The sequence below is a fragment of the Amblyraja radiata genome, chromosome 6 (assembly GCF_010909765.2).
Source record: "Amblyraja radiata isolate CabotCenter1 chromosome 6, sAmbRad1.1.pri, whole genome shotgun sequence".
In the NCBI taxonomy this organism is placed as follows: domain Eukaryota; kingdom Metazoa; phylum Chordata; class Chondrichthyes; order Rajiformes; family Rajidae; genus Amblyraja; species Amblyraja radiata.
Genome location: NC_045961.1, coordinates 92,011,208 through 92,027,838, shown reverse-complemented (window position 1 = coordinate 92,027,838; position 16,631 = coordinate 92,011,208). Strand labels below are relative to the sequence as shown.

The following is a 16,631-nucleotide window of genomic DNA, read 5'->3' as shown; positions in this document are numbered from 1 at the left end:
GTTTAGACCCAAAATGTCACCTATTCCTTTTCTCCAGATATGCTGCCTGACCCTCTGAGTTACTCCAGTGCTTTGTGTCTATCTTAGGTTTAGAGAAATATGGGCCAAACACAGGATGGTGGGACAAGTGTAGATGGGGCATGTTGGTCAGGGCGGGCAAATTGACCTGGTTCCACACTGTATGACTCTATGGGTCATGTACAGGCAGATGAGGTTAGTTTAACATGGCATCATGGTCAGCACAAACAGTGTGGGCAGAGGAATCCATCCCTGTGCTGTACCGGTCATGGGAGGTGGTCTTGGAGGGGAGGATGCTCCTCAAACTGCGGAGCATCCTGGACAATACAGCTGACCTCCTCCATGACACACTAGTCAACCTGAGGAGCACCTTCAGCAACAGACTGGTTCCACCAAGATGCAGTACAGAAGGCCCCAAGAGTTCCTTCTTCCCAGTGGCTATGAAACTGTACAACTCCTCCCCCTTCTGTTTGGGGGTAGACTTACTCCCCATTCACCCCCCCCCCCCCCCCCCTCCACTCCCTCCCCAAATCTCTGCACACCCCCAATCCTTTCCACTCGTCATTTTAATTTCATGTTTCATGTATCTTGTGTTTGATGACTGTCGGCAGATCAATTTCCCTCCTATGATAAATAAAATTATATCATAGAAACATAGAAACATAGAAAATAGGTGCAGGAGTAGGCCATTCGACCCTTCGAGCCTGCACCGCCATTCAATATGATCATGGCTGATCATCCAACTCAGTATCCCGTACCTGCCTTTTCTCCATACCCCCTGATACATTTAGCCACAAGGGCCACATCTAACTCCCTCTTAAATATAGCCAATGAACTGGCCTCAACTACCTCCTAAATTCTAGCGAGTACAAGTCGAGTCTATCCAGTCTTTCTTCATATGAAAGTCCTGACATCCCAGGAATCAGTCTGGTGAACCTTCTCTGTACTCCCTCTATGGCAAGAATGTCTTTCCTCAGATTTGGAGACCAAAACTGTACGCAATACTTCAGGTGTGGTCTCACCAAGACCCTGTACAACTGCAGTAGAACCTCCCTGCTCTTATACTCAAATCCTTTTGCTATGAATGCGAACATACCATTTGCTTTCTTCACTGCCTGCCGCACCTGCATGCCTACTTTCAATGACTGGCGTACCATGACACCCAGGTCTCGTTGCATCTCCCCTTTTTCCTAATCGGCCACCATTCAGATAATAGCATTGTATCACATCGTATAGTTTCGTTTCTATGTTAAACCACATTGCTGTAGTTCAGTGGACACATTTAGGGTTGGCCGGTGGACAGATGGCACATTTCCTTCACTGAAGAACATCAGTAAAGAGTAAGGTACACAAAAAAGCTGGAGAAACTCTGCGGGTGCAGCAGCATCTATGGAGCGAAGGAAATAGGCAACGTTTCGGGCCGAAACCCTTCTTCAGACTGAGAGTAAAGAGTAAGTGTTTTCACATGAGCTAGTAGTTTCGAGGTTACCTTCACTGAGACTGGCTTTGCATTGCAGATAATGACCCAAATTTAAATTGCCCAGTGGCCGTGGAGAGATTTGAACTCACTGTCACCCGAGGAACAATCTGAGCCTCTAATTTATCCACTACACTGCCATGACTGCAATTTGCATCCAATTAAGAAAAATACATTAACGGCTCTCTAATTATAGCAGATTAATGCATTAGAGACATGGAAAGGCATAGAGTCACACAGCACTGAAAAACAGGCTCTTCAGCTCAACTTTGTTCATGATGACCCATTGTTATTAAGAACAATTTGAAGTCAGAACAATCAGCCTGAAGAAGGGTCCCGAACCAGAGAGGAGCCCTGAACTGATATCTACCTCATTGGTGACCCTCAGATTATCTGTGGTCGGACTTTACTGGCTTTACCTTGCACTAAACGCTACTCCCTTATCATGTATCTATGCACTAAGTGGCTTGATTGTAATCGTGTATTGTCTTTCCGCTGACTGGTTAGCGCGCAACGAAAACTTTTCACTGTACCTTGGTACACGTGACAATAAACTAAACTGAACTGTCCCTGTCCTTTTACTCCAGTGATGCTGCCTGACCCGCTGAGTTACTCCGGCACTTTGCGTCTATTTTAAGAACAATTTAACTCTTTTTGTATATGCAGTCCACTGCAGACATTTTGTGGCACAATAAAATATAATGGAGCAAACCGGAGCTTTTAGCAAATCCCAGTTCCACACTTACCGCGTCTTTTTCAGGGTTGCAAACCTTTACCCAGAGGATGTGGTCTAAAAGCCAGTCGATTGGCTTCTCCTTGTGGAACATCAGGATGAACTCCACAATAAGGTTCAAATCAGGAGACTGGAACATCTTACCTTGGGTAGTAAAAGATAAAATATTAGCAACTGCAATTATTGGAAGTTTACAATTATTGGCATAGAATGTGCACGATCTTCACTAATAAAAATGCCTGAAACTACATGGCTCATATTCGAAGCAATCACAAAAAACTGAGATTTTAATACTTTTTCTAAAGGCCAAATATATGTTGCTGTAATGCTACAGAATCCTAAATTCTTAATTCCCTATGAACTTGTCCACTTGAAGTTGCTGCAATCAGCAATGTTAAGAATTATACAAACTGCTCACAAAGGTTTAGGGGTAACATGAGGGGGAACTTCTTTACTCAGAGAGTGGTAGCTGTGTGGAATGAGCTTCCAGTGGAAGTGGTGGTGGCAGGTTTGATTTTATCATTTAAAAATAAATTGGATAGGTATATGGACGGGAAAGGATGGAGGGTTATGGTCTGAGTGCAGGTAGATGGGACTAGGGGAGAATAAGTGTTCGGCACGGACTTGGAGGGCCAAGATGGCCTGTTTCCGTGCTGTAATTGTTATATGGTTATATGGTTAAAAACATAAGCTATCTACAATAACTAAACTCTACATGTACATGCATAGTAACCATTTCAAGGGATATGGGCCAAATGAGTGCAGGTGTGATGGGGCAACTAGTCGGCAAGGGCAAGTTTGGCCAAAGGGCCTGTTCCCATGCTGGATGACTGTTTTTTGAAACTGACTCAGTTCTGTTATGAAAGAGAATTAAGCTGCAGGGATCGGGGAATATCTGGAGTATACAAGGTAATTGGTAAATGTATTTGGTTTTATGGATTGTGGTTGGAGATATTCTCCAAGGATTGTTGCTGGAACATTTTTTCGTTTCAATTCATGCAAATGATTTCACACAGGAGGAATGTTAACGCTCATTGAAATATCAAATTACCAACCCGCAGAAGACTGTTGCAGGAGTGCAGTCAGGAAGGCAAATGAGCAGATGCTGGCTATCATAGTTTCACTGTCGTTAACAGAAAGCAGTACATTTTGGAAAGAACATGTATTGTGGGAATGCAAGTAGAATCGATTGTAAAAAGATGGCCGGCATCATTATTCAGAGAGGCATTGAACAGAAAAGCAACACCAGGAGTGAATTTGGATTTGAATTCCTACAAAGGAATTTGGCACGTTCCGTCTACCAGAACAAAAGATGTTCTTACATTCTTGTTTAAATTCTGTCCATTAGGATCATAGAAACATAGAAAATAGGTGCAGGAGTAGGCCATTCGGCCCTTCGAGCCTGCACCGCCATTAAATATGATCATGGCTGATCATCCAACTCAGTATCCTGTACCTGCCTTCTCTCCATACCCCCTGATCCCTTTAGCCACAAGGGCCACATCTAACTCCCTCTTAAATATAGCCAATGAACTGGCCTCAACTACCTTCTGTGGCAGAGAGTTCCAGAGATTCACCACTCTCCGTGTGAAAAATGTTTTTCTCATCTCGGTCCTAAAGGATTTCCCCTTTATCCTTAAACTGTGACTCCTTGTCCTGGACTTCCCCGACATCAGGAACAATCTTCCTGCATCTAGCCTGTCCAACACCTTAAGAATCCCTTGTATTAAACTCTTGAATTTAAGAGGCTTTTAGGTAGACTCATGAATATGCCGGGAATGGAGGGATATGGATCACATGCAGGCAGTGGGAATTAGTTTAAGTCGGCAACATGCTCAACACAGACAGTCGTGGGCTGCAGGGTCTGTTCCTGTGCTGTACTCATCTCTGTTCTAATCAAGGATAGACTGGGTCAATGAGGCCAACTGAGCTTTTATCTTGAACTGAGCGTTATTGGTTTCTGTGTAAGTCACTCTCAGTGATTACATGCTCCACTGTACCAATCTCCTTTACAGCGGCAATCATTTATGTTGGACATCTCATTATAGGAAGAACACAAGGACTCACTTTATTGGTTTTATTATTGTCCAACTTTTGGTGAAAATGACTTATGCTCGGGGATGCATTTCCTAAATGACCTTTATAGTGTGAGCTGGGCTCAATTGCTTATTCTGCTACATTGGGTTGTTGAAAGCGACTGATAAGAGTCATAGGGTCATTCAGTACAGAAACAAGCCCTTCAACCTAAGATGCCCAAAATAACTTTGTCCCATTTGCCTGCATTTAACCCATATCTCTCCAAACCTTTCCTATCCATGTAGCTGTTTAAGTATCTTTTAAATGATGTAATCGTACCTGCCTCAACTATCTCCTCTGGCTACTTATTCCAGACAACATCTACCACACGCTGAGTAAAAAAGTTGCCCCTCAAGTTCCTATTAAATCTTTCCTCTCTCACCTTAAACCAATTCACCCAATCAACTCCCCTCATGTTTTTATACACCTCTATAAGTTCACTTCTCAACCTCATGTGCTCTGGAACAAAGTCCTAGCCTGCCCAACCTTTCCCTAGAGCTCAAATCCACAGTGAAGGAACAACCACAAATGCTTGTCCATGGCTCTTTGCGGAGTCTCAATAGGAAACCTGCCCTTATCCAGCAAGTAATGTCTGCCAAGGATTTGTAAGTTTTTATTAATTAAAAGAGATCCAGCATGGAAACAGGCCTTTCCGCCCACCAAGTCCACACTGACCAACTCCTATTCGCAGTAGTCCTATCTTATCCCATATTCTCAGCCACTCCCTGCACACAAGGGGCAATTTACCGAGGCCAATTAACCTACAAACACGCATGTCTTTGGGATGTGGGAGGAAACCGAAACACCCGGAGGAAAACCACCCAGCCACAGGGAGAACGTGCAAACTTCACACAGACAACACCCGAGGTCAGGATCGAACCCGGGTCCCTGACGCTGTGAGGCAGCAACGCAACCAGCTGCACCTCTGTGCCACCCGCACAACAGGGAAAGCATCAGCGTATCAATAAAACTGATGGATCCTTATGGAGCCACATAGTCTAATCTATAAAGCATAAATTAGAAATAAACAAGAAAATGCTGGGAACTTTCAGCACGTCAAGAAGCAAGTATGGAGAAAGAAGCAGAGTTAACATTTTAATTCAATGACCTTTCATCGTGTACATGGACTTCAGTAAGGCGCTCGACAAGGTTCCACATGGTAGGCTGCTCTGGAAGGTTAGATCACATGGGATCCAAGGAGAGATAGCTGCATAGATAACAAATTGTCTCCATGGAAGGAAGCAGAGGGTGATGGTGGAAGGTTGCTTCTCAGACTGAATGCCTGTGGCTAGTGATGTGCCTCAGGGTTCGGTGCTGGGCCCGTTACTGTTTGTCATCTACATCAATGCTTTGGATGAGAACATAAAGGGCAAGATTAGCAAGTTTGCTGATGATACTAAAGTTAGTGGTTTTGCAGATAGTGAAGATGGTTGTGAATGATTACAGCAGGATCTGGATCGATTGGCCAGGTGGGCGGAGGAGTGGTTGATGGAATTTAATACAGAGAAGTGTGAGGTGTTGCATTTTGGGATGTCGAACAAGGGCAAGACCTGCACAGTAAATGGTAGGCCTCTGGGTAGTGTTGTAGACCAGAGGGGTCTAGGAGTACAGGTACATGGTTCCTTGAAGGTCAAGCACCATGTTATAGGAAAGGTATTGTCAAGCTTGAAAGGGTTCCATAAAGTTTTACGAGGATGTTGCCAGGACTAGAGGGTGTGAGCTATAGGGAGAGATTGAGTAGGCTGGGTCTTTATTCCAAGGAGCGCAGGAGGATGAGGGGAGATCTTATAGAGGCATACAAAATCATGAGAGGAATAGATCGGATAGATGCACAGAATCTTTTGCCCAGAGTAGGGGAATTGAGGACCAGAGGACATAGGTTCAAGGTGAAGGGGAAAAGATTTAATAGGAACCTGAGGGGTAACGTTTTCACACAAAGGGTGTGAATGGGACACAAAGGGTAGCGTATGGGACAAACTACCAGAGGAGGTAGTTAAGGCTGGGACTATCCCATTATTTAAGAAATAGTTAGACAGGTACATGGATAGGACAGGTTTGGAGGGATATGGACCAAACGCAGACAAGTGGGACTAGGGTGGCTGGGACATTGTTGGCCAGAATGAGCGAGTTGGGCCAAAGGGCCTGTTTCCACACTGTATCACTTTAGGACTCTATAACCTAATCTGAAAAAAGATCATCGACCTGAAATGTTAACTCAGTTTTCATGTTCACAGAAGCCACTCATGTCAGATTTTCAGCATCTGCAATACTTCATTTTTGCATGATAAATTAATTCTTATGTATGCACAAAAGCAATATAAATGTAAGGAAAGGCAGATGTGATTAGAGAGGAGGAGGGATAAAAGGCAGAATATATTTACAGAAATTGGAGCACCAACACTAATTAAATTCTGAATGAACTGTATTGCACATTTATAAAATTAAATTCTCAGGGTCAAAGAGGTTGATTGATAGTAATTATGACTTACCACAGAAGAAAATTCCTTTACATTTGAATGTCTCAGTCCTCCTATTTAGTTTAGTTTTTTTAGTTTTAGACAAAGCGCGGAAACAGGCCTCGGCCCACTGAGACCAGCAATCCAGCATATTAACACTATCCTACTCACACTAGGGTCAATTTACATTTATACCAAGACAATTACCCTATAAACCTGTACGTTGGAGTGTGGGAGGAAACCGAAGATCTTGGAGAAAACCCACGGGGTCACGGGGGAGAACGTACAAACTCCGTGCAGATGGCACCCGTAGTCGGGATCGAACCGGGGTCTCCGGTGCTGCAAGCGCTGTAAGGCCGCAACTCTACCACCGTGCCGCCCTTGTATTTTCCACCTCCATCAGTGGGGATCTATTAGGTAACCACCGCAACTTGCATGCATTTCAATTCTTCCACCTGAGCAAGGTAATGTTTAAACGCAGCTTAAAAAAGACAGTGGTGCCCCGGTAGAGTTTTTGCCTTAAAGCGTCATAGACCCATGTTCGATCCTGACTATGGGTACTGCCTGTACAGAGTTTGTACATTCTCTTTGTGACCATGTGGGTTTTCTCCAGGTGCTCCGGTTTCCTCCCACATTCCAAAGACGTGCAGGTTTGTAGCTCAATTGACTTCTGTAAATGATCCCAAGTGTGTCGGATAAAGCTATTAGTGTACAGATGATCATTGGTCGGCACGGACTCGGTGAACCGAAGGGCTTGTTTTCACGCTGTATCTCTAAACCAAACTAACCCAAGACACAAAACGCTGGAGTAACTCAGCAAGTCAGGCATGATAGACACAAAACGCTGGAGTAACTCAACGGGACAGGCAGCATCTTGGGATAGAAGGAATGGGTGACGTTTTGGGTCAAGATCCAGTCCTTCAAATCAGGCATCATCTCTGGAGGTCATGAATAGGCGACCTTTCGGATCGGGCCCCTATTTCAGACCCAGTCTGTAGAAGCGATCTGTTGTGCAGCTGGGATCTTGGACTACATTTAACTGTGTAATGCTGCTACCCGAGCTTCTCAACGCTGGTTGAATGTTACTTCACATCTAAAGTACAGTTAATTACATTAAAGACCCAGGCAACTGAAAACAGTGCTGCTCTTGGCACTCTGCCATTTATTCCCTCAGCCACAATCTCATTAAATACAGAGTGAGTGGGGGAAATACAGAACGCTCCCTCAAGAACATAATATCAAATTGCTTTCTTGTAGTTGTAATCGCTGATTGTTTTTTTCCCTTTTTAAAACATGGGGGGGAAATATAATGCACAATGCTCATTCTATCCTGGTGGGCATTGGAAATTAACCACAAATACATGTTATTAACGTGATGTATCTTATAATTGTGTACATGTACAAGGAACCCTCCCCCTATCACAATGAAGGCTTGTTGACAGTAAAATTTCCCTTTTCAGTTGCCAAATTCAGTTCACTCGATATATTTTTTAACCATAAGACATAGGAGCAGAATTAGGCCATTCGGCCCATCGAGTCTTGCTCCGCCATTTGATCCTGGCTGATCTATTTCTCCTGCCTTCTCCCCATAACATGACTAATCAAGAACCTATCAATCTCTACTTTAAAAATACCCAATATCTTGTCTTCCACAGAAATTCCTCCTCATCTCCTTTCTAAAAGAACATCCTTTAATTCTGAGGTTATGATATCTGGTCCTAGATTCCCCCACTGGTGGAAACATCCTCTCCATATCCACTCTATCCAAGCCTTTCACGATTCTGTAAGTTTTATTGAGGTCCCCCCCTAATGATGTTTGCCGTGGACACTGTGCAATTAATTCCACAGATTCACCACCCTCTGGCTCAAGAAATGTCTTCTTACAATCTAGCAACACCAGGCGGGGTTAAGCCGTTGACACATACTCATAAGTGTGGTGCTGTGCAAGTCTTCAGCCATGATAACATTGAATGGCAGTGCTGGCTCGAAGTGCCGAATGGCCTACTCCTGCACCTATTGTCGATAGTCAGTCACCCCAAACCTCCACTTAATCATTCTTTGAGGCAAAGTTTAGAAGTTTTTTAAACTGCATCCAGCGGAGAACAAAGGGCTTTGTTAATGCCTGCCCTGCTCAGTCATCGTTCATTTGCCTGTTTAATTTAACAGACATGAACCAGAGGCACAAAACAGCACTCATAACTAGTGCCCTTCAATTCTAATGCAAATCAAAATGGATACATGTCTATGTTGTCAAAATCTCAGAAACGTATGTTGGAAATCTGAAATACATGTTCTGCAGGGGAGGCTTTTTCCTTGACTTAAAACATTAATAACTCTGTTTCTCTTGCTCTGTTGTTGCCTGAGTGTTTCCAGCCCTACCTGGTTCTTGGGTAAGAGGTCAAGACCTTTTCCCCCAGGGTAGAAATGTCAAGGACTACAGGGCAGGGCTTTAAGGTAAGAGGAGCAAAGTTTAAAGGAGATGTTATATGATGGAACTGCAGATACTGGTTTATATCAAAGATTGACACAAAGTGCTGGAGTAACTCAGCGGGTCAGGCAACATCTCTGGAGAAAATGGATAGGTGACGTTGCAGGTCGGGACCTTCCATCTGAAGAAGGGTCCCGACCCAAAACGTCACCTGTCCATTTTCTGCAGATACGTTGCTTGACCCGCTGAGCTACTCCAGCACTTTGTGTCTTTAAAGGTGATGTTTTGAGCAGGTTTTTTTAAACAAAGTGGTGAGTGCTTGGAATATGCTGCTAAATGTTGTGGTGGTGACATTTTTTAGAGGCTTTTAAATGGGCTGAGTATAGAAGCTGGGATGTAATGTTAAAATTGTACAAGGCATTGGTGAGACCAAATCTGGAGTATGGTGTACAATTTTGGTCGCCCAATTATAGGAAGGATGTCAACAAAATAGAGAGAGTACAGAGGAGATTTACTAGAATGTTGCCTGGGTTTCAACAACTAAGTTACAGAGATAGGTTGAATAAGTTAGGTCTTTATTCTCTGGAGCGCAGAAGGTTAAGGGGGGACTTGATAGAGGTCTTTAAAATGATGAGAGGGATAGACAGAGTTGATGTGATCAAGCTTTTCCCTTTGAGAATAGGGAAGATTCAAACAAGAGGACATGACTTCAGAATTAAGGGACAGAAGTTTAGGGGTGACATGAGGGGGAACTTCTTTACTCAGAGAGTGGTAGCGGTGTGGAATGAGCTTCCAGTGGAAGTGGTGGCGGCAGGTTCGTTGGTATCATTTAAGAATAAATTGGATAGGCATATGGATGAGAAGGGAATGGAGGGTTATGGTATGAGTGCAGGCAGGTGGGACTAAGGGAAAAAAGTTGTTCGGCGCGGACTTGTAGGGCCGAGATGGCCTGTTTCCGTGCTGTAATTGTTATATGGTTATATGGTTATATGGCACATGGGTATGATGGAATGGAGAGATATGGATCATGTGCAAGCAGATTAAGATGAACTTAGCTTGGTATCATAAGATCATGTGATAGTAACAGAATTAGGCAATTTGGCCCATCAAATCTACTTGGCCATTCAATCATGGAGGATCTATCTCTCCCTCCTAACCCTATTCTCCTGCCTTCTCCCCATAACCTCAGACACCAGTACTAATCTATCTCTGCCTTAAATATATCCACTGACTTGGCCTCCACAGCCTTCTGTGGCAAAGAATTCCATAGATTTACCACGCTCTGACTAAAGAAATTCCTCCTCATCTCCTTTCTAAAAGAACATCCTTTAATTCTGAGGCTATGATCTCTAGTCCTAGACTCTCCCACTGGTGGAAACATCCTCTCCACATCCACTCTATCCAAGCCTTTCACGATTCTGTAAGTTTTATTGAGGTCCCCCCCTAATGATGTTTGCCGTGGACATTGTGGACAAAAGTGCCTATTCCTGCGCTGTGCTGCTCTATGTTGGTGAAAAAAAAATCTTGATTGCTGTGTTTAGCAATTATACTTCATACAATAAGTCACAGGCCTCTCTTCGCACTGCCATTCAATGTGGTCATGGCTGAAGACTTGCACAGGCCTCTCTTAGATCATCAATGTTTTTAATACTATTTTAATGAGCAGGTTACACAGGTGACCTACTCACTTTTCTACAAATGGCACTATAGGTCAAGGTCACTGGTAATGAATCCACCGTCTCGATATTTGGTAAAAAGTAATATCCATGTCTGGTCTTCAGAAATGCAGCATGGATATGTGGACACGATAAGAAAATTGTCTGTCGTTTGGAAGAGTTATTTACATGGGCAATTAGCCTGCGGCTCAAAGCATTACTTACTATTTTATTTTGTATCCCGTTTTGAGGATTGTGCAAAATGCAAACCACCAATGAAACAAAAAATACGTACAACTTGAGAATTTTTAAATAGTGAGAAACCAGGAGTACAAAGGGAACTGTGTAGGGAGGAACTGCAAATGCTGGTTTAAACCAAATATAGACACAAAAAGCTGAAGTAACTCAGCGGGACAGGCAGCATCTCTGGAGAAAAGGAATGGGTGACGTTTCGGGTTGATAAAGAGACTTAGTAGGTTCACGTACATAAATCATTTAACAGGTCATGGTTAATACTGAAAATAATGGAGAGCAGAGAATAAATGTTCTGCTACAAAGCTCTGGTCAGAATACACCAAAATTCCATTCACAATTCTGGGAACACCATCATTTAAAATACACTTGGACAGGCACATGGATACGAAAGATTAGAAACATAGAAACATAGAAATTAGGTGCAGGAGTAGGCCATTCGGCCCTTCGAGCCTGCACCGCCATTCAATATGATCATGGCTGATCATCCAACTCAGTATCCCGTACCTGCCTTCTCTCCATACCCTCTGATCCCCTTAGCCACAAGGGCCACATCTAACTCCCTCTTAAATATAGCCAATAAACTGGCCTCGACTACCCTCTGTGGCAGGGAGTTCCAGAGATTCACCACTCTCTGTGTGAAAAAAGTTCTTCTCATCTCGGTTTTAAAGGATTTCCCCCTTATCCTTAACCTGTGACCCCTTGTCCTGGACTTCCCCAACATCGGGAGCAATTTTCCTGCATCTAGCCTGTCCAACCCCTTAAGAATTTTGTAAGTTTCTATAAGATCCCCTCTCAATCTCCTAAATTCTAGAGAGTATAAACCAAGTCTATCCAGTCTTTCTTCATAAGACAGTCCTGACATCCCAGGAATCAGTCTGGTGAACCTTCTCTGCACTCCTTCTATGGCAATAATGTCCTTCCTCAGATTTGGAGACCAAAACTGTACGCAATACTCCAGGTGTGGTCTCACCAAGACCCTGTACAACTGCAGTAGAACCTCCCTGCCCCTGTACTCAAATCCTTTTGCTATGAAAGCTAACATACCATTCGCTTTCTTCACTGCCTGCTGCACCTGCATGCCCACTTTCAATGACTGGTGTACCATGACACCCAGGTCTCGCTGCATCTCCCCTTTTCCTAGTCGGCCACCATTTAGATAATAGTCTGCTTTCCTGTTTTTGCCACCAAAATGGATAACCTCACATTTATCCACATTATACTGCATCTGCCAAACATTTGCCCACTCACCCAGCCTATCCAAGTCACCTTGCAGTCTCCTAGCATCCTCCTCACAGCTAACACTGCCCCCCAGCTTAGTGTCATCCGCAAACTTGGAGATATTGCCTTCAATTCCCTCATCCAGATAATTAATATATATTGTAAATAGCTGGGGTCCCAGCACTGAGCCTTGCGGTACCCCACTAGTCACTGCCTGCCATTGTGAAAAGGACCCGTTTACTCCTACTCTTTGCTTCCTGTTTGCCAGCCAGTTCTCTATCCACATCAATACTGAACCCCCAATGTCGTGTGCTTTAAGTTTGTAAACTAATCTCTTATGTGGGTCCTTGTCGAAAGCCTTCTGGAAGTCCAGATACACCACATCCACTGGTTCTCCCCTATCCACGCTACTAGTTACATCCTCGAAAAATTCTATAAGATTCGTCAGACATGATTTACCTTTTATAGGGATGTGGGCCAAATGTGGGTAAATAGGGCTAGCTTAGATGGGGCACACTGGTTAGCGTGGGTGAGTTGGGCCGAAAGGCCTGTTTCTGTGCTGCATGGCTCTATGACTCCTTAGGTAGAATAGTTTGGCATTGAAATGAGTGTACAGTTGGTTGCTGAGAGCGGCATCTAAATTACACGAAAAAAATTACGACAAACTTGCGAAAAGTAACATTGAGTTCACTGTAATTCATGAAGTTTAGAGGTGGTCTGATCAATATTTTCAAAGTTTTAAGGGAAACATAAGTAAATGGAGAGAATCCTTTTCCATTGGGTGTTGGGGAACACAATACTAGATGGCACATTAAAAAAAATTGAATCAGACCTTTCATTAGGAAAGGTTTCTATGTGTGGAGGATGGTAGAATCATTGAAGAATGTCTGAAGAATCATTGAAGAATAGAGTGTGAAGAAGGGTTTCGGCCCGAAATGTTGCCTATCTCCTTCGCTCCATAGATGCTGCTGCACCCGCTGAGTTTCTCCAGCATTTTTGTGTACCTATGGTAGAATCATTGAATTCTCTTCCACTAAAGAATAATTAAAGCTTAGTCGACAGTCAACCTTAAATGTGTTTATTTTTACCTGAGGTATTATTATAAATGGGGCAATGGCTGGCGTATGAATTGGATCACAAATCAGCTTGCTGAGTGGCTAAATAGCCCAATTCTGTCTCGGACTTCTGTATGCAAATTCAAACATCTGGCAGTGGTGTATTCATTAAAATGTGTAAAGTCACAAAGTGCCTGCAGTATTTTGTTTAAGATATTCAGTGAGAGAGAAAAAAAATGTTTTCCAACTGTATGTATAGTTACTGTTATATTTACATAACTACAACTATGGAAAAATATGTCGATGCTTCTTGTTCAGGGGTAAACAATTAGACAGAGCAAATTGGCAATGCTGTGGAGTGAGGAGAAGGGAGAGGAGAGACAAAAGAACCAGAGGAAGTAGGGCTTTGAACAGAACACTGTAATCAATGAAAAGACGCAAAGTGCTGGAGTAACCAGAGGGGTCAGGCAGTATGTTTAAGAAGGAACTGCAGATGCTGGAAAATCGAAGGTACACAAAAATGCCGGAGAAACTCAGCGGGTGCAGCAGCATCTATGGAGCGAAGGAAATAGGCAACGTTTCGGGCCGAACCCCTTCTTCAGACTGATGAGGGGTGGGGGGAGGCGGGGAGAAGAAAGGAAAAAGGAGGAGGAGCCCAAGGGCTGAGGGAGAGCTAGGAAGGGGAGGAGACAGCAAGGGATAACAGAATTGTGAGAATTCAATGTTCATGCCCCCAGGATGCAGACTCCCCAAGCGGAATATGAGGTGCTGTTCCTCCAATTTCCGGTGGTGCTCACTCTGGCCATGGAGGAGACCCAGGACAAAGTGGTCGGATACGGAATAGGAGGGGGAGTTGAAGTGCTGAGCCACCGGGAGGTCAGGTTGGTTAATGCGGACCGAGCGGAGGTGTTTCGGCGAAACGACCGGCAAGCCTACGCTTGGTCTCACCAATGTATCTCTGGGGAACATGGATAGGTGACGTTTCAGGTCAAGAGTCTGCATCAGTGAGGTATGCGTACATGGCTGAAGATGGAACCCCTATGGAATGATTTGAAACAAAGAGCAGGGACAAGGGTCTCAAGGTGAGCAAGGAAAAATATTAGAGAAATCTGTGGCTAGAGAATAAATAATTAGCACAATGGCAAGTTGTTCCTTGCACATTTACAGAGGTGTGAATTGTGCAGTCTGAAACAGTGCTCTAAAAATGATACTTGCTTCAATTAAAATAACTATGAATGCTAACAAATGATTGTATGCCATTGTGGTTTTATTATTGATGACTGGTTACTGTGGCACCTCTTCTGGTTGACTTTCATGTTAAAATGTGCAGGCATTACCAGCTGTGCTTCAGCATCAAAGAGTTCCCTTTTACCTATAAACCCCAACTGCGAGAACTCCAGAATCATCCAGTCTTCTGAGGAAAGTTGAAGTGCAAAGTTTTTCATGGTGCTGAAGTAATGATCTTTGGCAACTATGTCGTCTTCAAGCTGTAGAGAAGCACAACAAAGAATTAGCTCTGTATTGCCTCAAGTGCAATGCATCGTGCCTCAAAAGCACAACTTGCGGGAGCATGAGAAAACAAAGACAATGTTGGGCAAAACCTCAAAACAGCATCTACACGCACAACAATTAAAATCTTTGCTGGCTTTCTCTTAGGGCTGAATGCAACTGCAGTGGAACTATTTATATCTCAGTATATCCAGAGGCAGAATAATGAAGGGGATGCGAGCAGCTTGGAGGAGATCAGTCTTGATATGAAAAGTGGGGAGCTGGAGCAGTTTGACTGGGATGGGCTAAGCTTTCATCCAGAGCTTTCAAGATGATCAGCTATCCTGCATTAACCAATTAGCAACACAAATCTATATATAGGATGACAACAGATAATGATTCAGAAGTATGAATTCAGCAGTCTGAAGAAGGGTCTCGACTCAAAACGTCACCCATTACTTCTCTCCAGAGATGCTTCCTGTCCTGCTGAGTTACTCCAACACTTTGTGTCTACCTATGATTCAGAATATATTGGCCATTAAGAAGATTATTACTGTACTAAACATTTAGATGAAGCATAGACAGTGTTTCAGACGTGTATATACCATGGCAACTTTATTTACTGCCATCAGCACAATCCTTCTCCTTCTCAGATAATTCACTAACTTTTCCTTAATACAGCCCATCCATTTCCCATGGTAGCAAGTTCCATACCAGCTTTCTCATGGTAAATAGGATTTCTTCTGATTACGATGAAGATATATAACATATAACATATAACAATTACAGCACGGAACCAGGCCATCTCGGCCCTTCTAGTCCGTGCCGAACACTTACTCTCACCTAGTCCCATCCATCTGCACTCAGACCATAACCCTCCATTCCTTTCCCATCCATATACCTATCCAATTCATTTTTAAATGATAAAAACGAACCTGCCTTCACCACTTCCACTGGAAGCTCATTCCACACAGCTACCACTCTCTGAGTAAAGAAGTTTCCCCCTCATGTTGCCCCTAAACCTTTGTCCCTTAATTCTCAAATCATGTCCTCTTGTTTGAATCTTCCCTACTCTCAATGGAAAAAAGCTTATCCACGTCAACTCTGTCTATCCCTCTCATAATTTTAAAGACCTCTATCAAGTCCCCCCTTAACCTTCTGCACTCCAAAGAATAAAGACCTATCTTGTTCAAATAGACACAAAAAGCTGGATATAACTCAGCGAGACAGCATCTCTGGAGAGAAGGAATGGGTGACGTTTCAAGTCGAGACCCTTTTTCAGACCCGAATCTTCTGATTAACCTGTGACTAATCTAGTGACTCCAATCTTAAGCTTCACCACAAGAGGAAACACTCCTATGTTAGTTCTGTTCACTCAATTTTAAATCCCTCAATCCTGGCCTGGTCATTTAAATTTTTTTTTGATTCAGCTTGGAAGCAGGCTCTTCATCCACTGAGTCCGCGCCGACCATCAATCACTAGTTCGCACTAGTTTTGTGTTATCCCACTTTTTCATGCACTCCCTACATACGAGGGACAATTTACAGAGGCCAACTAACCTATAAACCCACAAATCTTTGGGATGTGGGAGGAAACCAGAGCATCTGGCAGAAACCTGGTGGTTACAGGCAGAACGTGCAAACTCCACACAGACAGCACCCGAGATGAGGGTCGAGCGCGGGTCTCTCATGCTGTGAGACAGCAGCTCAATGCATGTTCCAATTGGCTGTAACTCATCTCTGTGTTACAAGTCTTTAACAGGACTAAAATGA

At 43.5% G+C, this 16,631-nt stretch overlaps 1 protein-coding gene across 1 annotated transcript in view; it reads right to left on the bottom strand.

Moving 5' to 3' along the window:
• Positions 1-16,631, bottom strand: part of mgat4a (alpha-1,3-mannosyl-glycoprotein 4-beta-N-acetylglucosaminyltransferase A) — a 273,579-nt gene that overhangs the window by 64,363 nt on the left and 192,585 nt on the right. Inside the window, exons 8-9 of the mRNA XM_033023224.1 lie at positions 14,744-14,858; positions 2,242-2,372 (exon numbers count right to left, since the gene is read on the bottom strand). Of these exons, the coding sequence (XP_032879115.1) occupies positions 2,242-2,372; positions 14,744-14,858 (246 nt within the window). The remainder of the gene's footprint in view (positions 1-2,241; positions 2,373-14,743; positions 14,859-16,631) is intronic.